Genomic DNA, 20,759 nt, shown 5'->3' with positions numbered 1-20,759 from the left:
TTTTTAGGCTGGCTATGTGCAAACACCAAAACCAAAATTAAAGCAATTCACCAACAATGATGCTCCTTTCTAGAGCAATTAAAATACTGTGAATCAGATTCTGAATTGCTTTTACTTGGTGTGAGTTGCTTTCAGTGGGCTGTTTAAATGTCAGATGATAGTCACACCCAAAACGTAGTAACTCCAACATCACAAGGTCCATTCTGAAAGCACTTCCACTTTTCACGGCAGAGGAGCACCACCATTTATTTTGAAATTTTTGCTGATGCTGTTTTAGTCTGTGACGTGTGGACACAAAATATGTCTAGGTGCAACACCTGGAGACAAATTCCAAAGTCTAACACATGTGCTTCTTTTTCTCTCCAAGAATCATTAATATATAATTGTTGCTTCACTGCAAATCAATCATAATCAGAAAGGAACAACCAATCAGTGGTAACCTCTCCCCAGAGCCATTTTAAAAGATTATTTCACTTAAGGACTTAGTGTAATTACAGAAAAAAGGCTAGCTCTCTCAAATGCGGGTGGCCCCAGACATGAGCACACTGGAGCTCCAGGAAACGAAGCACAACTGAAAAATAACATCAAGTTTCGCACTTAGGTGCCAAACACGGGCACCCAATTTTGAAATGACTCTGCTCATCAAAAAAGCTACTTTCCCCAGTTTTAAGTCTTCTAATAATATTTAACCCTTTGGTGCTGTCAGTGCTGGTGGGCTCCTGAGCCCACAACAAGACGCATGCCAAAGAGCGGTGATTTACGGCGTCAAAGGACTAGAGGCAATTGTTTGGAAAGGAGTGCAACACATACCGTATTTTTTTTCAAACAGCTCTTCAACTTGCTTTCTCAAGTCTGTAATTCGTGCATTCCACTTCTCTGCAAAGAAAAGAGGAGGACATGTCAGAGTACAAACGAAACCGAGAATCTCTGGTAAAATCTATGTTACCACTAACTGAAATATGCAGTGTGCTTTTACTGCTCGCTTGCATACAGGTGCCTGTGAAGTACGGTATAGGCTATACCATAAAACACATGGATACATTCAGAAAGAAAAAGGATAGAATAAAATGTTTTAAGATTACCTCCAAAACTTGTGCAGGTGTTAAATCAAGTTTAAAAACATAAAAGGACATAAACCAGCTAAAGTAACTCCAAAAATGGTTTCTCTTTGGCGGCTCGGTCACTACCGTCAGGGATAAAGTCAGTTTGCAGCCGCTGTTGATAGTTATCTAAACCTGGGTGCTGAAGAGCTTAATTAGTGAAGCTTGATAGAGCTTACGGCAAGTACATGAAGTTGTGTTGGCACAAATCTGTACAGCTATCTGGGTTAGAAGGCATCACACCATCCTCTACCTTAATCCAGTATTTCTCCAAGTTCTGATGTTGCAAAACATCCCCATAAATCCTATTTCTGAAAAAAGATGCAGGCTGCGAGACAGCAGTTATCCAAATCCAATCGTGTGTTCCATGGAGAGCTGGATTAAACAGCAGAATTTTAACATCTAATTTTCTGCCTGTGACAGAGCGCACACATTTTCACAGCTTTTTGTACTATCTTAATGCTTTTAGGAAAATGCCACAACTCTTTTGTAGATGGTACCAGATGCTGACTAGCCTTTATGAATGAGTTAATACGCAAATGCATTTACAGCTTATTTCTTACACTGAAGACTTGAATCTAGTAACTGCAGAGGTCAAAAGATGAGGCTATTCAAGCTATTATGCTGCCAGTTGTCAAAAAATTCTTGTATCAGACATGAGAGAGGATAGAATTTTGAGTCCGTATCGTTCTCAGACCAATGTATACAACTTTGGTGACCATTTTTAAGCTTATAGTTTTTAAATGTAATTTCATGGATATCAAGAGAACAGCACGCTTCAGATGTGGGCAAGAATAAAGCCTTGTTTAGAGGTGAAAGGGTGTTTTGGCACACCGCCTCTCATCCAGACAGAAACTCTTCATTCTAGTGACCTGGCATATCACCTACATCAATTAACCTGTTTATATTTTGAAATAACATCCTTGTGGATAATTCTATGTAATTGCTTCTGCCGCCCTTTTTACTGCTATCCTGTAGTACGCAGCTTCTTAGCTGATAAACATGTCTTGAGCTCAATGTTTTCTATTCCCGTGTCACTTCAACCTTGCAATATTTCCCTCTTTAACTTCAGATGTATAGCCAGATGAAGCTCTTTCTGATTCTAGCACAACCACCAACTGCATTTTTTGTTGACCTACAGAACAACGGATTAACAGCAGCTTTACCAGTCAGAGTCAGGAAAATATGAGTCAGAATTTACTGGTTTAAAGGGGAAACTCTGTTTTACTCAACAGAGCTGGTGAACACACATGGACAGTCCTGGGACAAGGGTTTTGAAAGGCACCTGTGTGACTCCAGACTGTAACCCAGGGGAAAGTGTCACAGAGTTGAGATCCCTTCAGTTCGTGAAGCTCTAAGGCAGACTCAGCAAACAATCTTCTCTAAAACTCAGGCTGGTCTTCATCAGAGGGAGAACAGCCAGAAAGAATGTCATGCCACATTACAAAGCAACCATATTAAAGTATACAAATAATACTGTTTTGAATATTGGTTGTTGCTGCAATTTTATGAGAAGCTGTTCCCACCCAACCTGGTCTCCCTCTGCTTGTTAGCATGCGCATGAGAGCGTTCCTACAGGGGCCATTAAGTTGTCAAGGGTTCATTTTTCTCAGTTACCAAACCCCACAATCACTGGCCAAATGTTCCATGTGGAGATTTTCAAGGAACTACTTCCATGCCCCTCTTCCTCCAATGGAAACACTACAGGGATTAATAATCAAATACACCACAAAACAGGCATGTTTATTTGGAACAGTGGACACATACAGAATAGGCAATTGAAAAAAAAAATCATAAACTGCCTCACTTTTTGATCAGCACACTCTTTTTTAGCTACTTTTGTATTTTGTGAGTAAATTGCCAAGTTAGGCTACAGAGACAAAATTCAGAGGGGTTATCAGGTAACTGGCATTATTTTTAATCAGATTGTCAGCATTATTAACCCCTTGGATTCAGACCAATTACTGTAAAAACATTCTTTTGTCACACACTTTGTGCTTGTGTAGCAAAGTTAAAGACGTACCGCAAAGCTAAGCTGATATTCTGATTTGGTAATCACTTTGCAAAGCAGTTTCATTTTCCCGTAGGCACCAAGATAAGTAGTGGTTTCCTTCTATTCCTCTATATATACCTTCTGATACATGGGAAACACCATCCCAATTAAATAACAATCCTGAAAACTTCCCCAGCCCGTCCACAGTCACTTCAATTCACCCCATTCTTTGCTCCAGATAACACCCACTCTAGTAGGGGCAACCTGCACAGTGCACACAAAATGATGCTCAGGTACTAAGCACATTCCTATTTCCATCAACATGCCACCCGGTGCTCTGTGGGGAAATAAAATGGAAAGCACACAGCAAGTCTAAGCACGCTGCAGGCTGGTAAAACCTGTGTTCAACAGCGTGTCAAAATGGGGAAAAACTACACACACTTTCCATCACTGTCATAGTGAGACAACAGCGAAGGGGACTTTTTTCCCACTAAAATGGTATGACACAACTGCAAGACACAACTTGAAGCTTCTGAGCTTTTGATAAAATCTCTAAGAAAGCAAAAAAAAGAGATTTTTACTGACAATGTCAGTTCCTTTCAGCAAAAATATTTTTAACCTTAAATAGTTGGTTCAGAAATATTTTTGAAATCCAATCTCCCTTCCCAAAGATGATCAATTTCTATCAAACATTTTACCAGACACTTTTCTTTCCTCCCGCTGGTTACAATTATTTTGTTTTCCGTTTTGTTTTCCTGTTTCCACGAAACTAGGAGCACAGCACATTATTCACCCTGTTTCTCAGGCCACTTGGGGTACCTGATCTCTGACTCAATCAGGACATGCAGGAAGTCTCCCCAGCTCACAGCTATCAAACACCTGGATCTCACCAGTGTTATGTAAAATACTGAAAGTCCTTATCAGATGAGAGATTTCTCTCTCAAGCATCTATACCTCCTTTCCAGTCTTCTGAGTGCATGTGCCTTTGTCATTCTGCAGCTATTCATGATAGAATTAAACACCTCCTTTCTCCTGTCCAATTATCTAGTATTAGACTTCATTAGACAAAGGTGCAAAGTCTTCTGAAATGTCCAAACAGCAGCACTGCCACTACCAACAGTTGCTCTTTTTTTCATTACAGCAAATGAAGTCTATTCCTCCAAAGCTTCTCACATGCATTTTCTGTTTCAACCAGACCTTGCAACACTGTGGAGAAATACCACTTTCTGTAGGTGAACCCCAAAAGTGAATATGAGGGGCAAGAACCTCAATACAATTTAGGAAGCCCAGGAAGAAAGATCTCTGAGAACCCGTGAGCTGCAGAACACTGTAATCTAACTGCACGGCAGGTGGTTAAGCGCAAAGTTTTCTTGAGAACAGCCCAGAGAGATAATCTACCAAGTCAACTCAGAAGCAACAGCGAGAAGGTAAGCTGTGAGATGTTGTTTAACTGGTGTTTCAACATTGCAAGCTCAACTCAAACTTTTATCATCCTAATATTTTATTACCTTTGCTCTCCATGTCTAATCAACCTCACTGTTTATTCCCTTCAAACACTGCTGGCCTGCCAAACTTAGATGCTGTTTTCTACTAAGGGAATATATTCGAGCAAAAGCTTCTGCAGTATTAATGGCTCAATCTTCTCCTCTACTAATGTTGCCATAATATTTTCCTGACCCAACCAAAACTAATGCTACATGTGGAACTGCCTATTAGTATTAATGATCTTTTGAGAATAGAGCTCTCAACAATGTTTTATTCATTTTCGCTGAAATTAGCATGAAATAACATGTTTCACATAAAACAGATGTCAGAAGTAGTTCCACGGGGATTTTTCAATTTACCTCAAATCCCAGCATTCCCAATAAACATCTCAAACACCGTGCCAAAGGACATATTCCTGATTGCGCAGAACCTTATAGAAGTACACAGATTCATGGGATATCTGCCCAGAAACCAAACCAAACCAACAAATCACATTGAGTATCTTTAACTAGAATAACTACAGCGTGTGGATACATTTCTGCAGTGAGAACTCTACATAAGGTATCATGAAAGAACTCTACCAAAAAGACCCCAACTTTTCGCGTGTCCACAGGGATCAAGGCAGGCTACTCGGCATAACGGAGTTATTTGGTTACCTTCCCCAATGTGGCTCCCCTCAGCACATCTTCATTGTTCACAGAACGTATCAAGAAAGACCAGCTCGACAGGATCCTGACCTCTGGTCTGCTGTAATTCAGTACACTCGTAAATTCAGCCTTATCTTCTTGCCCAAGAAATCAGCTGACAAAAAACTAGACTTATTTTTATTTTATTAAATTACTTGCAGTGTCTATTTAGATGGTCACTTTGAATAATGAGAAACGACAGAGGTAGCTTATGATGATGATTATACTGCTGCAATACATCTTCAAAGAGCCCTGGGCTCTTAAAAGAATACTCACACTGGCATGTCTCACTCCTGCTGTGTGAAATTGTCTAATACCTTTTTGTAAAACAAAGCAGATAGACAAAATAATCTTTCATTTTTATCTTACCAAAATTGAACTCCCTCACTTTTCTTCTCCCCGTATTGGTAGCTTCATTAGCTGACTCGGTGTTCTTCGGCCTCTTGTTAGGGGGCAAGTAGTCGTCATCATCTTAAAGCATAAAAATATCACTGTTTTAATGTCCAGAGAACTCATGTGCAACGTTGGAACTGCTTTGAATTTCAAAGCTCTAATGCAAGTATTGAACTGTGCTTTATCAGGGCATCAAATTTTGCAACGCATTAGTTATCTGAGCAACTTTAGAAAGCTACTGGCCTGTGTAGGAACGATTTGCATAAGAGAGCCGCACAAGGCATAAGATAGCAGAAAGCAAAGCTTCTTCTGTACTTCCTAAGGAAAACAGTATTGTGTTCTGAAACACGACTGGGCATCTCATGATCATAAAATGACCACGCAACAGCAAAAGAAATCAGGAAATAAATTGTGCAGACATAGACTACATTTTTTATGTAATTGGAAGTATCCTTCCACAAATAAGTCTTGAAACACAATACCTAAGTACCTTTATCTTGAAGAGGCCAAAGGTGCTAAAACTGGTTTCAAACCAATGTAAAAACTCATAGACGTAACTGAAATTCATTTAACAGGTCAGCCCTACCTCAAACACACAGACAGAGGGGGAAAACTGCAAACCCCAGGAATTTTTCAGTGAGCTGCTAGTTAGCCAGCCACTTCCCAATCCAAAACACTATCTTCCCTACCAGTTAATGAGTTTTTAAGACTGTCCAATTACCAATACCTGCAACCTTAGAGAAAAGGAATGGTTAAAGCAGACAAAGAAAATTAAAGTTAATTTCACATACAGAATAGCATCTGCCCAGGTCACCAAGGCTATAGTTTACTTCGGAAGAATAATATTACATATTGACATCTCTTGCACCTATGCAGTTGTATTACATTCTGTTACAGAAAATCTATTCAGAGCATTTTTACTTTTGTAGTAAAGGCTTTTACATATACACAGAACTTAATGCCTATTCTCTTATTACCTTTTCTGTTGAGGTAATGTAAGAATTATTTGCTGTTGTATTATAAAAAGGTGAAAGTAATGCCAGAAATGTCAACTTTGTCCTAAAATGCATTGCCTAATTTCTAAATTGCTAATATGGCGGTCTTAATCTTACGCATTCCAGAATCAAACACTGCAAAAGCCAGTCTCAGAAGTGTTTTAAAGCAATTACAGGACATGTAATTCACAAATAGAAGAAATACAGTTGACTTCCAACCAACATCCTAACACGAAAACAACACGGACACTGGTTAGTAGCTCTCGTGCCATTTAGATGAGAAAGGGAGGTGGTAAGTATAAAGGTTTTTATCTCATATTTATCGATATTAGACAACAAATTGAAGCTTCACTTATACCACCTGTAACACATCATTTCTGTTATGGTACAATTCTTCCCAGAAGCTAGTGTTAACTAGAAATTTTATATAACTACAGCGTTATAAATGTTATAAAGCATTATAAACTACAACGTTATAAAACAACGTGTTCTTCAGAATGAATGTAAAATCTTTTTAAAATCTAAATTAATGGCTGTTAAATAATAAGTATTCTTCATTACCAATGTTTGAAAAATATGTGAAAGATGCAAATCTCTGTCACGCATCATTTCAAAACCAGCCCAGTAAGCCTAATATGCTTCAGTGTACTGTGGTTTTATAAAACTTCTGGACTAGATATGTTTACCAAGCAGTGCATGATCCAAACTGCAGTCAACACTGGCACATAATCCTGTTTATTCAGTGCCAAGTAATGCAGGCATTGTAACACATTTTTTGGATGTAAAAATGCCCAACGGACTGAAGTAATGAACTGGAGAACTAACCTTCGATGGTGACCTCGACCTCAGGATCCTCACTTGTTTCTGAAGGAGCGTGCTGGGAGGAATCTGAAGGGGGAAAAACAGGACTGCTGAATGATGGAGATAGAAAAGGTTTTTAACCAAACACTCCGTGATTTTGTATTTAAACTAACACTTGTCCAAGAAGCTCCCTGGCTCACTGAAATGTTTTGCATTCACAGCGTGCAACAGAAACAGAAGCAAATATATTTTACTATAAGCCTTTAAGCAATTCCAGACAAGGGTAAGGAGGTGGGGATTATACTTGCTAAATTGCATGTGCAGCAGTGCAGAGTTGGTGTTAATGACAGTAGGAAATTCCTTATTCTTGGCTTAATAGGATTAATACAATCATAAATATTTTTCTCTTTGTTATCAAGGATTACTGAAAATATAAACAAAGGTCGTGTGCCCCTACAGATGATATATTTCTTTACCATTTATACAGACTCATAGTTGTGGCACTATAATGATTTCCATAACAGGCTGAAAGGCCAACAGTGAAAAATGAGAGGGAAATACATAATCACAATGCTTTTGTTGGGGCAGTCTGCACCATCATCATAAATAGGATTAGGCCTATCAATACTTGGTGGGAGAAAGAGCAATGTGCATTTAACTGCAGTAAAGTTTAATAAAGTGAAGCTAATTATATTGGAAACTATTTCAAAATTAAGTAGCAGTGTATGAAGGAATATATTTTAATTATTCTGGCAGAGTAACGCTGCGCTTGTGCATTTTGAAGTGTATCTTCTTTCAGATCTCTGTAAGCTGGAAGTACAATATCACTTTGGGAGCAAGTCTGAAGGAATCTCCGTTTCAAAGGCTCTTCACATGATGTTGTGTGTAGTAGAGATTCAGCAGTATCTACTGAGACACCTTCACTGGAGTATATTTGAACTATGTCAAATATGTCATCTAGTTCATGGAAAACATAGTATGATGTTTTGATCTAATTCAGAGTGAGTGCTGGGTAGATAACTAGCACAACGAAAGGAAAGAATTAGGAGGTAATGGTCTTTTAGTAGACGTGAACGTAAAGTAAGGTCATAAAAATAACTATCACATCAACTGATCACTTGGAACCTTTTTTGAGAGCATCAGAAAAGTTTAAAAAAAAAAAAAGAAATACAATTTTTGGAAATTTAAGAATGAAGACTGGCAAATGGTCCATCTAGTTCAGTACCAAATTCCTGAGAAATAGTCATAATTAAGACAAACATGCAAAAATGTCAAAGCAGATGGTAACAAAATTTTGGAAGAATACTCCCAGATGGGACATTTCTTCTTAAGTCATATTAAACCGACTGGTTTAAAACACTAAAGTAAGGCTTTTTTTAACAAAGTATTATCATCACTAGGTATTTTTTGATCTTGGGTAAATACACACAGCTCCTAAGCAGCAGCCTTCTTCAGCGTTCCAAATGTTGTCATTCACTGGCACTGTCTCCAGTTTCTCAAACATGATTTCATTCAGTTTAAAACAATTTCTTTTGATGCACATAACCTTAACTTTCTGATTGCTGAATTTCAATCACACCATGCTCCCCACTCATCCAATCTCACTAAGACCTCAGACACCTTTATCAGCTACAGCTGATCTGGGGGATTCCAGGCACACGTTAATTTTGCCACTTCCTTTTTCACCATCTTGTCAAGGTTACTGGAGGGGAAACACAGCGAAAACCCCCAGTGATATATACACCCAAAGATACGTTTGTACGTCCCTCTGATGTTTTTCTTTGCAGAAAACAATAATTTCTGCAAATCTTCTGCATCACAGGCTGTAGCTTTCAGAGACAAACTTTTGGAAGAAGTTTAAATGCCTATTATATGTATTTCTTTAATAATAGAACGATATACACCAAAGACTACACAAAATGCAAACATTGTCATCAATTTTTCTTTCTTACTCATTTTTGTGAGGATCAGCAATAAATAATTTTATTTTACAGAATCCAGACAAGACTGCCTACACTATGTCTATTTAAACAACAAATAAAATTTAAGTTAGACTGTTACCTGCAATTTTTAATCACTACCTATAGACCTTTTCATAAATATTAACCTTCACAAACAACAGGTTTATTCTATTCAGCAAAACCAGGGTGCAACTTTCAGCATCTCTCTTACAAAAACTCGTGAAGGAGAACAGATTTGAGAAAAGGGTGTGTAACAAAACCATATTTTGACATAAAGGGCCACGCTCAGCATCGGTGGCTATAAAATTCTACACAGTCAAAAGCAAAGCAAAGTCAGTGTCTCGGTCATTTTGTATCACACGTCCCTTTCCTCAGGCTCTCTCTTCATGGTCAGGCATAAAGCTCACGGCATTATGCTTAGGAAAACAAAGTCCCTAGATTATTTCTTCTCAAATAAGTAGAGTTAATAGTGCAGTCAGCAAGAGCAAAGAACTTTATTCTCCTTTATCAAGAGAAATGTTTTTAAATTTCATGTAACGGTACCCTTAACTATGGTGATATTTACCTTCAAAGAAAAACTAATGGGATTTGCAAGAATGAGTACTGCTGCTAGCATAACTTGGCCTTAACATCCAAAAAATACTCACAACTCAAGTTTGAGAGTCAGGTGCTTAGAATGAAGCTAGCTGCAGAATGATGTACTTTTAACATCACATTAAATGTTGGGTGACAAGCACCTTACAAATGCAATTTATGATTTAAAAGAATGACGACTCCCATCACAACTTGCTTACAGTAAGCCACAGAGTGGCATGATTTGGGAGATTAAAAGCAAAACAAAACAAAAAACCCAAAAGCCAACCTTGTGGAAATGTGGAAAGAGAATGGTTGGAGAAGATGTCCAACTTTAATTAAGGTGCCATCTTTTCAAATATTTCTGTAAAAAAATATCCAATGTTGTTAAATGATTCTCATGAAAAACATTTCATATCGCTAACCTTCTACTGGTATTTCCACATCTGTTCTTTCACTGCAATCAGAACCCTGGTGGCTTCCTTTAGACAAATATAAAGTAAAAAACATACCATAATAAAAATACAAAAGGAACTCTTAACATCGACTATTCAAAGCAAGGATTTTTGTAAGTGAAAAATCCAGAACTATAATGTTCACATGAACAACATACAGAAGGCTCAATTTCTGAATCTCAAATTCATGACAGCAGGAGCGCTCTGACGTCATAAAGAAATTCATGGGTTGAAATGCGGATTAGTATTTTCTAATGGACATGTCCAATGCAAATGGACAAACCAGTATTTTTAATACAGACTGTAAGAAGCTGGAAAAAAATGTACCATTCTGGAGTAAATTTATTTCACATATTATTCATATACAATAAGGAACTCCTTCCAAAAACACAGACTTTCCACATACTTTGTTCTGTACATACCCATTCACCTCACACACAGCTGAAAGAAAGAAATGATCAAGTTGTACTCATAATACATAAGTAGAAGTTTATTAAACTTTATAACCAATTATGAAACAGACTGAATTTCATGAGAAACATATTGACTTGCATGAATTACTAGTGCTTTAGTGATCAACCTGATGTTCCTTTTCGAATTTAGAAAAGAAAGAAATGAGATTCCCTTCTACATGTCTCTCTACTTGGATGCCTGAAAATTAAGGCAACTGAAATTTTCATTTCTGTTGAAGTTTAAGTTCCAATACCCTAACTCTTGCTTCAAATCAAGGACGCAGAGCCTTGAAAAGTAAAACTCACACATTCCATTTCCAAAACAGATGTGAGTAAAATACAACTAAAAGATCTACCTGTGTAACTTTTTGCAAGAGCAATTTTTTCATCCATCTCTGACGTTTCGGAAGTGCCTGCTTGGGAACAAAGAGAACAGCTTTTAAATTGTGTCTCACAACAAACACATTTTCCCAGCCCATAGAGGAATTTGCCAAATAACTCTTAACTTCATATATCATATGCTCATTTCATACTTTCTGTAATGTTGAACTTAGGAAAGACCGTGTGAAATATTAAGAATATATAAATCCTTACTCATCCAGTTCAACAGAATAAAAATGTTGAGGGACTAACAGCAGGGGTGTGCATTTCTTGGACTACTGAACAGTCAGAGGCTCATGCAGAACAGCAGGTTTTCAATTTTTTTTGTGTTAATAAGCTAATTTTAAAACATGAAATGTTGATGGTTCTACCTTTTTCCAATGAATTTTTAATCAGCTAAATCTCTTCCCTGTTTGTTAAAATTTGTATTCCTAGGGAGTCCTTTTTGACTTTAAAATTTCTATGTACATTAAATAGACAAATTCAGAGAGATTAAAATCATTTATGACACTTCAAGGTTGTTTGCTTTTCATCACAACAGCTCTTTTGATGGCTATATATGGACTGCTTTAAAAAGGCTGTTGCAGAAAGCAGCACACAAACGACACTTAAAAAATTAAATTAACACCCCTAAAATCCTACTGCTTAATGCTTTGGCACTCCTGCAGTTACACTGAAAAGGGCAAACTGCTTACAGCACAAATGGCTTCACACTGAGCAAGAGATCATTCTATACCACAAAAAATAGCACAGGTATATAAAACTAGCCTATGTGCGGCATACGGGAACGTATAAGACTAACTGGAACTAAAGGATTTGGACTAATTGTTCTGCATAAATCGAATCATTGCTGTGTTCACTTGCAAAAGTAATCTGCAGAAGATCATACACCTCCCCAGAAATTATGGCCGTTCTAAGGTAGGTTTAAAAGAGTATCAACAACGCATATTAATAGCTTCACAATAGAAAAAGCTACTGTTAACTAATAAGGCAAATGAAATATTTTAAACTCATTATTTCATACACACAGTAAGTAAGAAAAGAGAGAAAAGACTGTTGTCACAATCAGACTTAGTATTTCAGTCAACTGAAAGTACACATACAGTATCAAATACTATGAATTATTCAAGAAAATGAATATTTAGGGATTAAATTTTTAAAAGAAAAACATGATTATTAGGTGGCTACAATAATGTTTGGTTGAGACAGTTCTGCCTAATTTGATTGCTCAGATTTTCAAAGGGATTTTAAACTAACAGGATTTCAAGTGAGGAACCTATACAAGATTCTTTGTTTTACATCCATTTCTTTCAGCTGCTTAAACCCGCTCCTGCCACTTTTTCTTTGCTGGGGGCGAGTTTTTTTTCTGTTTGTCTGTTTAACTCAGAGGAGCTCCCCGATTCGGTTCAAAACACGGCTCCAGAAAGAGTGGTACTGGCACAGCCAAGACCAAAGTCCAAAGAGGGGAAAAAGTGGCGGGGAAGAAAAGGAGCAAGGCAGAAGCTCTAGGTGCTCTAGGCCACACGAGAAGAAATTCTCATCAAAATAGTGTGATTTGCAACTGTTGTGGGCGAGTGGGAATAGAACACAGCCTCCCTGGGTGTGCTGGAAAACGTCTGCATGGACTAAATTTGCTTTTATTTAAATAAGCGTATTCCATGTATGCAGCCAGACGGGAGAGTCATTTCCTAAGAACTCTTCTGAACATGCAATTATAATAATTCATAACGCACTGACACACAGAAGCATGCATCCCATTATAAGCAAATATCCTATTGTAAGCACATATTTTTGTGTTTATTCCTTAGTTCAGAAATCCTGACAGGATTGTTTTACCTACATATTCTGCAATAGTCTCTGTATTGCATTATCTTCATGCCAAATATATGCTGTGACACAAATAAAAAAGGAAAAACAGGAGTCTTTGACATGTTCAAACTTGAAGAAAGATTTCTCTAGTTAAAGAGATACACTTACTAGGCTTACAGCCCCTGGGATTAAGCACAAAGAATTCAATCCCCTCAGCTTTAATGTCAATAAAACCTACCATACGTGTAGTAAATCCATCAGATTTTTTTAAGTGACCCACACAGATAATTTTATGAAACTTGAAGCTTTTTTTTCATATTATGAAGCTTTGACAGTGGAAAAAACAGTATGAAAAAATTGTTTGATAAATTAAAAAGTGTAAAACAATATATTCTGCTAGATTAACTTAGTTAAAGACTAGAAAATGAAATTTAAAAGAATTCTGAAAGTTCTACCACCAGGAGATATTAAAAAAAAACCAGATACGTTTCCACTTTACTGCATTCATGCACATTACAGGCAGATACATACACACCACATTACTAAGAAAAGCAAAAACCAAGCACAGTGGTAAAACCATTTACTTACACTGAGTTCAAATCCCTCAGTCTCAGTTCCTAATGGATTATGTCCTAACACTACACAGGCAAACCTGCGCCACTTGGCAGAAGCAATGGATTTATCATCTCATGGATTAGCATCGTCAGTGATGATCATTTTTTTGGTCTTTTTTTTGCTATTCAGACGACAGCAATGTGAACAATATGTAATTACCAGGGTGTCCTGGTTTCAGCTGGGATAGAGTTAATTTTCTTCCTAGCAGCTGGCACAGAGCTGTGTTTTGGATTTAGTATGAGAAGAATGTTGATAACACACTGATGGTTTAGTTGTTGCTAAGCAGTGCTTACACTAAATCAAGGACTTTTCAGCTTCCCATGCTCTGCCGACTGAGGAGGCTGGGGGTGCACAAGAAGCTGGGGGGGGCACAGCCAGGACAGCTGACCCCAACTGGCCAAAGGGATATCCCATACCATACGACGTCATGCTCAGTATATAAACTGGGGGAAAGCTGGCCGGGGGCCGCTGCTCAGAGACTGGCTGGGCATCGGTCGGCAGGTGGTGAGCAATTGCATCGTGCATCACTTGCTTTATGTATTCTTTTATTATTATTACTATTTTATTTTATTTCAATTATTAAACTGTTCTCATCTCAACCCGAAAGTTTTCTCACTTTTATCCTTCCGATTCTCTCCCCCATCCCACTGGGGGGGAGTAAGCGAGCGGCTGCGTGGGGCTCAGTCGCCAGCCAGGGTTAAACCAAGACACAGGGTCGTATCAGAATGCCTTTAGGAAGCACAACATCATGCTTTCTTGTTTTCTCAATAAGCTCTCTGGAATTTCTTGGTTTAAGATAGTATCTACATGCTGAGTCTTACATTATGGAGGTTAGGGTACTGCCAGCCCAGCTTTACAGTTTTAGCCCCATTAAAATGGATGTTACTTCTGGTATTCTGGGAGATCTCCAAAGGAGAAATATTTTGTTGTTAGAGACACACTAAAAGATGCTCATGACTTTCAACGTTCCAGAGTAAGAACAAAAGCACAGTTTACTTTCCCATTTTTGGCTTTTTTTCCAGCAGAAGGTATTTGCAATCTCATTTGGGTTTGGATGAATGTCCTATATTTTAACTGCCTCACTCTGACATTTCCAGAAATTCCAAAACTGATAGCACTGTTCAACCACATGGTGCTTTAGAGAGAAAAGATGTTAGGGAGTTGTTTACTCACTCTAAGTGGTTTATAAACTAAACTAGTCAGTTCATTAGACAGCGGTTTATAAACTGAACCAGCCAATTCACAGGACACATTGTTTATAGCCTTTTCCTTCTGCTTCCAGTTCTTTGTTTTAACTTCGAGGCGTCAGCGGTAACTGAAGACTTGCATCCACAAAATTCACAGGATAACATGCCTCTTTCAGGAAATGTTTGGTCCTTAGTCAGCAAGTTACTCAGTTCTGCGTGGGCTGTGTCTCCAAAAAGCCGTGTTTTACTCTGTGCTGATGAAGAGGATTGAAGATGGTACATATCCCCAAGGAATTTTCTATTTCTTTGTAAATTGGGGGGGGGGGGGGGAAGTATAGCTCTTAATTGATTCAGAGCTGCTCTCATTCTGGTACTGATGGTATTTTGACCTCCTTTTTTCCACGGAAAGTCTTCAAGATAGCCTGGGTCTTGTAGACAGCCTTCTAGTAAGAAGCCAAGATGCGTGTCTGTTACTTTACAATACATTTATGCATCAGCTGAACAGTCTCCTAAATGCAAGGCAGCTGGTATGGAAGCTAGGAGGATTTATGGGCACAGAGATGTATTTGCATTAACACAGTACAGAACACACACCCTCCTACTCGGCTTTAGGATCAGGCCTTGCACACACCCAGCTGGTCTGGAGCTCGGGCAGAAATGAATGCCGGTCCCTCTGCAACAGCCATGGAAACAGATCTATTCCCACAGCATGGTAATATGCTTAATCTAAGAGTACAAACAACATTTCGAGGACTAAACCACATTTCCACCACTCAACTAAGAAACAGCATTTTAAATAACATTTCTTTTCATAAGAGCCATAATAACTGGTACTTATCTAGATAAGGTATACGCAGGAGTATTAACTATGATAGCTGGAATGCTCCAGTATGTGTTATTTAGTCCTGCAGATCTCTGCTCTGTCCTTTTCCTCATGTAGTCAACAGCCAAAATCTGGACCTTTCCTCCAGAACAGGCTGTTTTTGGTGTCACCCAAAGCATTTAACACTGCAGTGACCTTCACATTTGTCCAGGATACTGGAAAAAAAACACCCTGCACTGCTACTGCCCACTGACGGAAAATTGCCCCTAATACTCTGTCAAAACACCCACATGAAGTTTTTGATGGCTAAAGTCCCCATTTCTCAGTCACCTTACTGTGTACTGCTAAAACATTTCTAAATTTAGGAATTCAGTATTAACTCATGGCGACATCCAAATGCTGCAACCTACCACGGGATAATAAGAGATTAAAAGAACGTCCACCTACAGATATAATTTTCCCCATTTGATTAACAGGAGGATTTCATGTGCCACCGAGGCACGCAGCACTTTGGTCAGCATTACAGATTTGTGAGAGGAAGCAGAGAAAAACAATAACCGTGAAATTTCATCTGTAAATCATTTTCTCCAGGAAGCCCCAAGCAGACTGCTGTTCTCTAACAGTTAAGTTGTTTGTTCTCATAAATCGATAAGCCTGGCTTTTGCTGTAGGATATTTTTAGTAAGAACTATGACCCTAGCCATTTTCTTTATTTTGCAGCACGTCTCTACAAAGGCAATGCTTGGGCAGACTTGCGTCATCCCTCAGGAGCACACCTCAGGATAACCGTACTTTTCTAAGGTTCACTGCCCTGCACAGCACCATCACGCACACACAAACCCCTATACGCCTCTTGAATTTATAGCTCTCTGCACTTTGTACAACCTTTGGCTTGAATCTGAGTGTCAGCAACTCGAAGAAACAAAGGGGAAGCTGCTTTCCTCTGGGGAAGGTGGCATGACACGACATGGTAACATCTCTTTTAGCTCACAGCACCCCATCCCTTCTACCAGTATATTCAGTTTTGCCCCGTTTTAAATGCAAGTTTGGAGGACTACACTAAGATGGGGGGAAAGGGGAGTTATTAATCGAGCACCACTTTATCTGAAAAAAATATATACTGCTCTTCACCAATCAGAAGATTTAAACTGTGGGTTCTGTAAAAGACAAGAGAAATTCCCCCTCCAAATCCACATTGTTTAGACTTTACTATGGATGCATATTGTATAAACAGGATTTTTTAGCTCAGACAAACATGCTGCGGCACAATGGGTTACTATTTTGTAAGGAAGCGATTTCAGTACAGACTCTCTTCAAAGAGCACTGGATTACACTTTGGGCTATTGGCCAAATTCTGACATTGTTTTTATGCATGAAATGGAAAGCTACAAGGGGTTGAAAAGCAAAAAGATGACAGGACTTGGCTTTGGAAGGAACAATGATTAGGTTGCCTCCGAAAAACTATTTTTACTACATTATATCGTGCCTGTAAACCCCGCCCCGTCCCTTGAGGCTAGGCAATGTACAAATATGAAGAAAAGATAATCCTAACACCAGAGAATTCACCTTTCAAATTCTGAACTTGAGTGGTTACATTTTGCTATGCTGTATGGTTAAGATCATACATTACTTGAAACGTACCAGTAGGAGAATATTGATTCTACAATCCTGTAGTTAGTTATTAAAGCACATTAGAAAATAATCTCAAGAATCTTTGTGTCTAGACACGCACAAAAACGTTATCTCGATAATACATAATATTTGTGCTGGTTTTGGGTGGGATAGAGTTAATTTTCTTCACAGTAGCTAGTATGGGGCCGTGTTTAAGATTTGTGCTGGAAACAGTGTTGATAACACAGGGATGTTTCGTTCCTGCTGAGCAGGGCTTACACAGAGTCAAGGCCTTCTCTGCTCCTCACCCCACCCCACCAGCGAGGAGGCTGGGGGGGCACAAGGAGTTGGGAGGGGACACAGCCGGGACAGCTGACCCCAGAGACCAAAGGGACATTCCATACCATATGGCGTCATGCTCAGCATATAAAGCTGGGGAAAAAGAAGGAGGGGGGACGTTCGGAGTGATGGTGTTTGTCTTCCCAGGTCACCGTTACGCGTGAAGGAGCCCTGCTGTCCTGGAGATGGCTGAACTCCTGCCCATGGGAAGTGGTGAATGAATTCCTTGTTTTGCTTTGCTTGCGTGCGCGGCTTTTGCTATTAAACTGTCTTTATCTCAAGCCACCAGTTTTCTCACTTTTACCCTTCCGATTCCCTCCCCCATCCCACCGAGGGGGAGTGAGCGAGTGGTTGCGTGGGGCTGAGCTGCGGCTGGGGTTAAACCACGACAATATTACAAAATGAAAGGATGTGCTGTTTTGCACTTCATTGTTGAACACGCAACTGTTCTTCAGAGACGCGTGGCAGCTTGCCTGTGTTCCTTTGCATTGCTCAATTAACCTAATGACAAATGCAAACAGGCTGAAATAATAAATTTAGGGTTCTAGTTATTTTATATCGCTAATTTATAATCAGGACTTCTTAATTACTATTCATTTCAACCTACAGAAGTAATGATTTCTTTTTTTCACTCCTAGTTGAGGTTAATGTGCAGTATTAACCAGATACATAGAGATGAGGCAAAGCAACCGAGAGATACCTTAAAACATACACAGAGCCTGAGTCATGGACCTCACGAATGTTGTTATGCTTTTTCTACATAAATGTTTCAATACAATTTTGACACACATTGGTCATTCCATAGAAGAAAAGTGATTGATACACTATAAAATTTACTGAAACTTTAAACTAAAGAAAAGATCCAAGCCGTGCTCTAGACACTATCGTTATTATGGTTTATTTCCTGTTTAAAGAGGTCACTGGAATTAGAGTCTACATCTACCCTCAGGAAAAAAAACAGGTCGTTCAAAAGACTCCTGGAATTTCTCCTTCAGCCCAAACACACACACATGGGTATACTGAAGTTGTACTTTAGCTCTTCTGGTATTCTTCAGAATAATTTAAATGATAGGCTGCATGGAAACGTTGTATCGTAACAGAGCTAAGTAATTGCATGTTTAACAACCAAGAATAAGCAAAAAGAGAAAAGAGAGGCACAGAGAGAGCAACACTTAAGCAATCAACCCTTTTATGAGATAAACACATATGAAAGCTAGTATCATTACCTGGAATATTATATTGATAGTAGTCAGGATCATCTGATTCCTCCTTCACTGTCACTGTTGCCATTTCCAAAGAAATTCCTGTAGGAGCAACAAACGAATGAAATATGGAAACTAATAATAACCAGATTCTTAAAAAAACCCAAACAAAACACCCACCAAGATCCTAGCTGGTCTCTATTCAAAAAAAAAAAGAAAAAAAAATTATTTTCAGGTGCTGAGACACTAAACAACTGTTGAGCTAAGACAACGGTAACAAAGCCACCAACCGGTTTCTTATGTTTCAGTTTGGTCACTGTCAGAAGGGATTCAGGATTGAGCGCTTCCCTACAAACTAGGCATCCTTGCAAATGCTATCTTGGATCTGAAGAGTTAAAAAGAATGGTCTCCTTCCTTTTTGCCCACTACCACAACCAAAAAAAAAAATATTTTAACACTCGTTGTGCTGAAAGTACTTCTAGACCTACTCCTGCTCACTCCTCTGCACAGCCAAGTTCAGATACAGTCTGCATCAAACCGTGCTGCTGATGGAGCAAACCAAAGGTCCTCAACTGCTCCTGGCTTCCTTCAGGCAAACTATCCCCTCCATTAGCCTTCACAGCATTCCCTAAAATGTTTTTGGAACATTCCGAGAAGAGGAAAATTACTTAAAATGCCTAGAAAGCAGCACTGGGAACTGCTGGGACTTGACAAAAAGCTCAAGATAGCTCTTTGCGTATGTTAAGCTAAATGTTAACCATTGACCATTAATGAAGGGTTCCCAAACCACAAGTTTAAAGTTGTGAAGCCCAAAGAACTAGAGCAAAAAACTGGACTAAATATAAAAACTTAATTCTTATACAAAATGCTGAGCAGCGTAGCCCAACGCGACAAAAGGGAAAGTCACAAGCTTATCTGCAGGCACACCTGTGGTCTCACTGGCTTTAACGGGATTATTCATGCCTTTACCTCGAAGCATACGTTTAAGCACTGCTCTGCTGCAGATCACAGTGCCTTGCAGGATCACGTCCTACCTGCAGGGGAGCTTAGGAATGCTTGGTCATTTTTTTAACAATCAATAACACATTTTGCTATTTATTTCCATTTTAGCTAGAAAATGGACATTCTGTCATTTTCAATATTTTAGTAATATTAACAAGCACGCCAAGTTTTTCTCTTCCCATTAGGGATAAAGTGATCTTGAATTAGAACAAAATAAAAAACAAGAGGATTTTCTTCTCCATTTAAAACTAAACTATTTACAAAGACAAATTATTTTAGTCTACAAAATTTTACAAATCCCCTCCTCCTAGAAATGGAAACATTTGGCTGAAGTTAAATACTTGATAAAGGTGCCAACAGAAAAGCGGGCATTTTTAAGGAAAGAAAAGCTTTTCTTTCTCACAAAGGATGTCTTTTTGCTGCTTTTTTCTTGAAGCTTCCTATCTTTGCTTAAATTCAGCCTTCTGAACAGAAACTGATTGTTCATTTTTCTTGCAAATAAGGGCAAAATTTTGAACATACCAGAATCCTCATTTGGTTCCGTTTTCACTTGAATAGGAAGACAACTACAAAAATAAACAAGTCAAGCACATTGACATTATAAAAATCAAATATCACATTTCGGGATGTTCCTCAAGCTTTACAGGTTGTCAAGTAAAATCAATCTCCCAGTATTTTTTTTCCAACTAGGAACACAAAAGTAAAAAACGCTGCATCTTAGCTTATCTGATTTATCTCAAGGGAATTGCCAGGAATCTCCCATCCCTACATTTTCAGGACATACACAATATTCAAAGCATGCTTACCATTTAACGAGAAGCAAACTCAGAAGCACTTGCTCCCTGTTTTCACATTAACCAATTTTTAATTTATTCCAGATCTCTTCATTTACTAACA

The 20,759-nt window shown here is 38.6% G+C and overlaps 1 protein-coding gene across 9 annotated transcripts in view; it reads right to left on the bottom strand.

Annotated features, from left to right (window-relative positions):
* GTF2I (general transcription factor IIi) overlaps positions 1 to 20,759 on the bottom strand; it is a 78,820-nt gene that overhangs the window by 31,572 nt on the left and 26,489 nt on the right. For 6 of the 9 annotated variants that reach the window (XR_012676624.1, XM_075169009.1, XM_075169012.1 and 3 more), the window contains exons 8-13: positions 20,385 to 20,428; positions 18,885 to 18,962; positions 11,251 to 11,310; positions 7,478 to 7,540; positions 5,634 to 5,735; positions 811 to 876 (exon numbers count right to left, since the gene is read on the bottom strand). Coding sequence is in view for 7 of the 9 variants with exons in the window: in XM_075169009.1 (XP_075025110.1) it covers positions 811 to 876; positions 5,634 to 5,735; positions 7,478 to 7,540; positions 11,251 to 11,310; positions 18,885 to 18,962; positions 20,385 to 20,428 (413 nt within the window). In the remaining 2 variants the exon portion in view is untranslated. The remainder of the gene's footprint in view (positions 1 to 810; positions 877 to 5,633; positions 5,736 to 7,477; positions 7,541 to 11,250; positions 11,311 to 18,884; positions 18,963 to 20,384; positions 20,429 to 20,759) is intronic. The other 3 variants (XR_012676625.1, XM_075169008.1, XM_075169010.1) reach the window with 2 other exon arrangements.

Source organism: Calonectris borealis, chromosome 19 (assembly GCF_964195595.1).
Source record: "Calonectris borealis chromosome 19, bCalBor7.hap1.2, whole genome shotgun sequence".
Classification (NCBI taxonomy): Eukaryota; Metazoa; Chordata; class Aves; order Procellariiformes; family Procellariidae; genus Calonectris; species Calonectris borealis.
This window is presented reverse-complemented; position numbering and strand designations above follow the sequence as displayed.